Below are 7,706 nucleotides of genomic sequence, written 5' to 3'. Positions count from 1 at the left end.
CTGATTTTAGTGGGATCACATTAATTTTCTCTTCGTTTAACTTGATGTTGGCTATTGACTTGCTGTATATTGCTTTTATTGTATTTAGGTATGTGCCTTGTATTACTCATCAACTCCTCTTGAATGTCTTTGCTTCCTTCTTTTCTAGAGTGTTCAGATGAGCTGTTAAGTTGCTGACCTCTATCCGGTTTCTTTATGAAGGCACTTAGTGCTATCAAGTTTTCTCTCATCACTGTTTGAATTGTATCCCATAAGTTTGGGTATGTTGTTCCATCATTTTCATTGAATTCTAGAAAGTTTTTATTTTCTTTCTTTATTTCCCTCCTGACCCAGTGGTCATTAAGTAGAGAGTTTTCATGAGTTTGTAGGTATTCTTTTGTTTCTGTTGTTGTTGAAGTCCAGCTTTAAGCCATGGTGGTCTGATAAATTACAAGCTGTTATTTTAATTTTCTTCTATCTGTTGAGGCTTTGTGACTGAGTATGTGGTCAACTTTGGAGAAGGTTCCATGAGGTGCTGAGAAGAAGGTATATTATTTTGTGTTTGGATGGAATGTTCTGTAGATACCTGTTAGGTCCAATTGTTTCACACCATCGGTTAATTTCATTATTTCTCTGTTCAGTTTCTGTCTTGATCTGTCTATTGGTGAGAGAGGTATGTTGAAGTTTTCTAATATTAACATGTGGGGGTTGATATGTGATTTAAGTTTTTGTAACATTTCTTTCACAAATGTGGGTACCCTTTCATTTGGGGCATATATGTTCAGAATTGTAATATTGTCTTGGTCGATTTTTCCTTTCATGAGTAAGAAATGCCCTTCCCCAACTATTTTGATTAATTTTGGTTGAAAGTCTATTTTATCAGATATTTGGATTTCTACTCCAGTTTGCTTCTTGTGTCCATTTTCTTGGAAAACTTTTTCCAGCCATTTATTCTGAGGTAATGTCTATTATTGTTTTTGAGGTGTGTTTCTTGTATGCAACAGAATGATGGGTCCTGTTTATGCATCCATTCTCTTAGCCTGTGTCTTTTTATTGAGGAATTGAGGCCATCGATGTTGAGAGATATTACTAACCAGTGGTTGCTGATTCCTATTATTTTGATGTTGCTGGTGGTAGAGGGTGTGTGTTTTGGTGTTGTGTGCTTCACCATTTTTGATTTTGCTGTTGTGGGGTTATTTATTTCCTGGGTGTGATTTGCCTCCTGGGGTTGGAGTTTTCCCTCTAGTATCTTCTGTAGAACTGGGTTTGTGGATAGGTATTGCTTAAAAAAATTTTTTTTTTTGGTCAAATATCTTGGTTTTCTCTGTCTATGGTGATTAGAACCTTTCTTGGGTATAGTAGTCATGGCTGACATCTGTGGTCAGTTAGTGTTTGTAAGATATCTGCTCTGCCTAAGCCCTTCTTGTTTCTAGAGTTTCTGGTGAGAAGTCAGGTGTAATTCTGATAGTTCTGCCTTTATATGTGACTTTACCATTTTCCATTGCGGCTTTCAATATTCTCTCTTTGTTTTGTACATTTAGAGGATTTTCTTTTTCGGTCCAATCTGTTTGGTGTTCTTTAGGTTTCTTGTATTTTTATAGGCATCTCTTTCTTTAGGTTGGCGAAATTTTCTTCTATGACTTTGTTGTAAATATTTTTTGGGCTGTGGAGTTGGAGGTCTTCTTATTCTATTCCTATTATTCTTAGGGTTGGTCTTTTCATACTGTCTCAGATTTCTTGGATGTTTTGTGTCAGGAACCTTTTAGAGTTAACATTTTCTTGGACTGATGTATCGATTTCTTCAATCATATCTTCTACAGCAGAGACTCTCTTCCATCTCTTGTATTCTGTTGGTGATGCTTCTGTCTGTAGTTTCTGTTTTCTTCCCTAGGTTTTCCATCTCCAGGATTGCCTCAAGTTGTGTTTTCTTTATTGCTTCTATTTTCATTTTTAGGTCTTGGACAGTTTTATTCATTTCCTTCTCCCATTTGGTTATATCTCCCTATATTTCTTTAACTTATTCAATTCCTTCACCTGTTTGACTGTATTTTCCTGCATTTCTTTGGGGGATTTATTTTCTTCTTTTAAGGTCTCAATTATTTTCATAACCTCACATTTAAGATCATTTTCTTGTGCTTCCTATGTGATAGTATCCTCAGGGCTTGCTGTGGTAGGATAGCTGGGTTATGGTGGCCTTGGGCTTTGTTGCTTGTGTTCTTGAGCTGATCTGTAGCCATTTGGTTGACTTTGGTATTAACAGGCCTGGTAGTCTCTGATGGTGGTACCTCTCTGGGACAGTGGGTAGAGATCTTGTTCCCAGGTGGCCTCAGTCTTCTGGTTTTCCTTCTGCTTCCTGACCTGTGCTGGTCTGCTCCTCTCTGATTCTCGTTGCTGCTCATTGATCCATGCTGATCTCTGGGTCCACAGATCTGTGGTGGGTCCCCGAAATGGCTCAGGCACAGGAACTCAGGTATGAGGTGCACAGGGGAAGTGCAGCACAGAGGGCCTGTTGTTGGCAGGCCAGTAGATGGGGTTGGGGTGTATGTGTCTCACCTGCTGCTCCCTGCTCCCTGCTGGTCTCTGGATCCTCATATAGAAGTGGGTTCCAAGAAATGGTGTAGACCCCGGGAAATGGGGTGTTGGGAGCACAGGGGAAGCTGTGATCTTTATAGACTGACATTTGGATACCTTTCTGAAAGACACAATAGGCTTTCCAGAGAGCCAATGAATGAAAATTCACACATCTGTTGGTTTGAAACTCTTCTTTAGGAATGTTTATTGTTTGCCCTTTTAAATATACTTTTCCATAAATAAATTAGTATTCCAATTAATTGTTGGAGGATGGAGAATGATATTCTCCTGAAGCCAATAACGTTATCCATATGAAGAAATGAGAAAAGAATGCATTCATTTTCTTTCACTGAAAACAGTGAAAATGGCTGCACAATTAAATGATTGTAAGATTATGTGAAGCCCTGTTTTTGAAGTTCTTGGAACTTAAAGGCCCAGAACCACTAACACTGAGAAAGCTATCTTTTGACTATTTGAGATTTCCATCTAGATTGAGAAGATCCCAGCCAGCTCATGAATAAGATGTTTTAGAGTCACCATGTCCCTGAGATGCTTGTATGGAATTCACATCCTCTTGAGCCAGACTGAATTCTCTGACATTCAAACTTTGGCCAAACCTGTTACTTTGTGTAGCTACCTGTGCCAGTCCTTTCGTCGAGCCCAGGAAGAGGTAGTCAAAGAACTGTGGACGATCAGCCAGTCTCTGATCAGCTTTCAGATATGCTGAAAGACGTTGGCATTGAGTGACTTCACTGATCTTAGTAATGTTTAGCTTTCCCTCCTTTCCACACCAGAAGACACTGGCAGTGAGCCTTTTCTGCAGTCAGGCGTAGTCACAGTTACGGCCACAACAGTGAATGGGAAGAATTTGTTCTATGAATGTGTGGTTTTTAAACAGCGAGATTAAGAAATTGAAGGTTGATTCTTTGAGGGAAGATGGTTAGATCAATACTTAAGTTAATAGTAAATAAAATTCCAGATAAATTTCTTTGGTTTGAATGCAGTAAATAGTATATAATGCTGTTGCCTGATTATAAAAGCCATTCACAATGAACATTCTTAATTAAAAAATAAAAAATTCCAGATTCCCCAAAGATCTGGTACATATATTTTGGAAAGCTGCACACTTTAAACTTCTTTTCATGTATAAAATTGTTATAAAAGAGCTAGATAGTAGGCTCAGTGGTTAAGAGTACATATTGCTCTGTCTTTTTTTAATATATTTTTTATTTATTACAATTTATTCACTTTGTATCCCAGCTGTAGCCCCCACCTTCATCCCCTCCCAATCCTGCCCTCCCTCCCATGTCTCCTCGCACCTCCTCAGTCCACTCATAGGGGAGGACCTCCTCCCCTTCCATCTGACTCTGGCCTATCAGGTCTCATCAGGACTGTCTTTCATAGTCTTCCTCTGTGGCCTGGTAAGGCTCCTCCCTCCTCCCCCCCGCCCCATGCCCAGGGAGAGGTGATCAAAGAACCAGTTACTGAGTTCATGTCAGAGCCAGCACCTGTTCCCCTTAGTAGGGAGCCCATTTGGAGATTGAGTTGCCACGGGTTATATCTGTGCAGGGGTTCTAGGTTATCTCCATGCATGGCTCTTGGTTGGAGTATCAATCTCAGAAAAGACCCCTGGGCTCAGATTTTTTGGTTCTGTTGTTCTCCTTGTGGAGCTTCAGACCTTTCCAGGTCTTTCTGTCTCCCCCTTCTTTCATAAGATTCCCTGAACTCTGCTCAAAATTTGGCTTTGAGTCTCAACATCTGGTTTGATACCCTGCTGGGTAGAGTCTTTAGAGGCCCTCTGTGGTAGGCTCTTGTCTTGTTCCTTGTTTTCACCTTCTTCCGATGTCTACTCTGTTTGCCTTTATGAGTGAGTATTGAACATCTTACCAAGGGTCCTCTTCTTGTTCAGCTTCTTTAGATGTACAGATTTTAATATGTTTATCCTATACTACAAGTCTAATATCTACTAGTAAGTGAGTATATGCCATGTGTGTGTTTCTGCTTCTGTGATACCTCACTCAGGATGATCTTTTCTAGTTCTCACCATTTGCCTGCAAATTTCATTATTTCCTTGTTTTTAACTGCTGAGTAGTATTCCATTGTGTAAATGTTCCACAATTTCTGTATCTATTCCTCAACTGAGGGACATCTGGTTTGTTTCCAGGTTCTGGCTATTACAAACAAAGCTGCTATGATCACGGTTGAACAAATGTCCTTGTATATTTTGGAGATATGCCTAGGAGTGGTATAGTTGAATCTCGAGGTAACACTATTCCTAATTGTCTGAGGAAGCACCAAATTGATTTCCAAAGTGGTTGTACAAGTTTACATTCCCACCAGCAATGGAGGAAGGTTCTCCTTTCTACACATCCTCTCCAGCATGTGTTGTCCCTTGAGTTTTTGATCTTAGCCATTCTGATGGATATAAGGTGAAATCTTAGGGTCATTTTGATTTGTGTCTTGCTCTTTCAAAGCACCGAATTCTGATCCCAGCATGCACAACAGGCAGACCAACATCCCTGGCTCCAGGAGATGCAGTGCCCCCTTTTGTCCTCTGAAATCAGTTCATAGTCACCTGTCTCTCACTCTCTCTCACACACACACTCACTCACTTAAGAAACTGTATAAGATTATGTTTAAATTGTGCTCATATAGTACGTAAGAAATATTTTTCTCACCAGACTTGAGCCCCATGCTCAAACCATTTCATTATGTATAGATAAATGTTCCAATAGCAACCAAACAAAAAAACTAAAATACAAAACATATTTGCTTCCAAACATTTTGAAGAAATAATAACCTTACCTTAACCCATGTGAAATCAGCAATAATAACAACATTTGAAAAGTAAAATGTTTATGCTGGACATAAGTGAACCATTCACACAGTAGAATAGTTATTTCTCCTAAATGGGCGCAAGGCAGCGGGCTTGTGTTGATATCTTCTCCACAGTATTGTTGTCCTTCACCCATCGCACACCTAGTCATTCATCATATAAGACTGGATTTTAGAAATACCAGTGACAAGTTATTTCCATCATATCTGTATGTGTTCATGTGCACTTTGTTCTAATCTCTAAGTGTATCTTTTGTGCTTGGGTTGACTACTCAGTTCTGAAGGGGTGTTTTGTCCATTTGTCATATTAATCATGATTTGCTTTGACCCAGAGGTAGAGGAAGGTTGGTAGAGCTTTCTATTGGAAAACCAAATAGAAATAGTTAGAAACTAGCAGCAACCATCTTACCCCTTTCTTCTTCTCAAGGAAATTTGCCACATTGATTTCTCATTTTCTTTGTACATTTCCTCTGGATCCTTTTCCTTTTAACAATACATTTTTCTCAGGTATGAATTCCTTTTTCCTACTTTTTGTGCTTAGTACAATTTTTATTTATCTAAGATTCAACTTGTTCCATTTATCTAACACACATACACACACACACACAGCACTGCTCTAGTGAGGACAAGAAACAAGACTAGTTCCTTAATTTTTTCACTTGGTGTGACTTTGGATGGGCACTTTTCTGATTTTTAAACTTCCTCTTTTTGAAAAAAGAAAGAATGGGTTATCTACCTTAATATTCCCTTCCTTCCTAGAGAAATTAAAAAGAACAGTACAGCACAATGCTCTCTAAAATGCAAATCATTTTAATTTTGCCATTGCTCTTACTATCGTTTGTAATTTCGTTGAGACGGATTACAGTGCGTGTTAGAAAAATCAACTTGGAAAGCATTCAAATAGACTCTTTCCATGCAGTTCGTTTTTTCTCTCCTTGTGTCTGGTTTCTTTTCCCCCTTCCTTTTGTGTCTTGTTTATACCTGAGGTCAGGCATCCCAGACACTGCAGAACTTTGCAGTTTTATTTTCTAGCTTAAGTCATTTAATAATCGGGGAGGGCGTTGGAAGAGCAACTTCACAGTACAAGACCCAAGCTCAAGAAAGCTAAACATTCAGATTGGCAAGGTCTGAACAAATCCCTCTCAGAAGGAGGGGAGAGAACTAGAGTCTTGGACTGCCGCCAGGGACCAAGCACCCGCTTCACAGCCCGCGATTGAAAGCCGGAACTCGGTATCAGAGGGCGTGTCCGGAACTTCTGCAAGGGCGCCAGGTTGAGCCAGAACTACAACTCCCGACACGCACTGAGGCGGAAGAGGGTTTTACCTCTTCTTAAACCCTTTATTAATTCGGCTTCTTAGGAGGAGATTGCGGTTTAGAGAATGAGCAGTAGTAACGAGGAGAGATTATAAACTTGTGTGGTGACGGAGGCATTGGGAGCATTTCACGGAATGCTCTTTACTCAAGGGGTGTCTAGCTTAGACGTCGTGGAACCTCTGTTCCTATTGACTGAATTTTCGGGGGACATTAATCACAGTCGGACGCTGTGGCGCGACAGTTTAATTCTCCGTCGGCGGCAAGTTGTGGCGACGAGATGGTTCTGGCGGGGCTCATCAGGAAGCTTGGTAACTGTCTGTGTTGCCCAGGGTCGGAGGAGCCCTCGGATCTTTGCTTGGTGGTGCTGGGTTCCGGCGGCCGGGTCCCGCGGTCACCGCTCCTGGCTCCTGCTTGCCCAGATCTGCCCGCGGACTTTCTCACACTGTAGAATCTTCGGCCGCATCCGACGCACCCGCGGCTTATTTTCACCCCGCTTTGTCTCCAGAAAAAAAAACCACGCACATTTAGAATAAGTTATGGGTGGGTCCTCTCTTCAGAATTGGGAGATAAAATTACTTTGTGCAAACTTCTCTGACAGGCCATCAGCTGGCGGAGATCAGGGAACGAGCCCTCAAAAGTATCCTGTGCAAGATCGAGCACAACTTGATCTGCTATGCTGACCTGATTCAGGAAAGATTGCTTTTTCTCCATTTGCTCGAATGGTTCAATTTCCCATCCGTCCCAATGAAAGAGGAGGTTCTGAGCTTGTTAAGCAGATTGGTTAAGGTAACGTTTTGAAATAAAGTAACTACAGTTTAAATTAACTAGCATTTATTGAAAGACATACTTGGGATTTTAAATTTCTTTTGAAGACTACCAGAGGTGATGAATTTGAACTCGTTTGGGTAAATATTGCTCGTCATTTGTTGAAATAGCCTATCTTGCCTTGTACTGTGCCCTGAAGTAGAACTACTAAATTCTGCTCTTGTCTGATTTATTTGCTGCCC

The 7,706-nt window shown here is 40.6% G+C and overlaps 1 protein-coding gene across 1 annotated transcript in view; it reads left to right on the top strand.

Annotated features, from left to right (window-relative positions):
* The first annotated feature begins 6,720 nt into the window (after positions 1 to 6,720).
* Positions 6,721 to 7,706, top strand: part of Rttn (rotatin) — a 165,977-nt gene continuing 164,991 nt past the window's right edge. Inside the window, exons 1-2 of the mRNA XM_060376958.1 lie at positions 6,721 to 7,007; positions 7,298 to 7,485. Coding sequence (XP_060232941.1) covers positions 6,977 to 7,007; positions 7,298 to 7,485 — 219 coding nt within the window. The 5' untranslated portion in view covers positions 6,721 to 6,976. The remainder of the gene's footprint in view (positions 7,008 to 7,297; positions 7,486 to 7,706) is intronic.

The sequence above is a fragment of the Meriones unguiculatus genome, chromosome 2, assembly GCF_030254825.1.
Source record: "Meriones unguiculatus strain TT.TT164.6M chromosome 2, Bangor_MerUng_6.1, whole genome shotgun sequence".
Taxonomy (NCBI): Eukaryota; Metazoa; Chordata; class Mammalia; order Rodentia; family Muridae; genus Meriones; species Meriones unguiculatus.
This window is presented reverse-complemented; position numbering and strand designations above follow the sequence as displayed.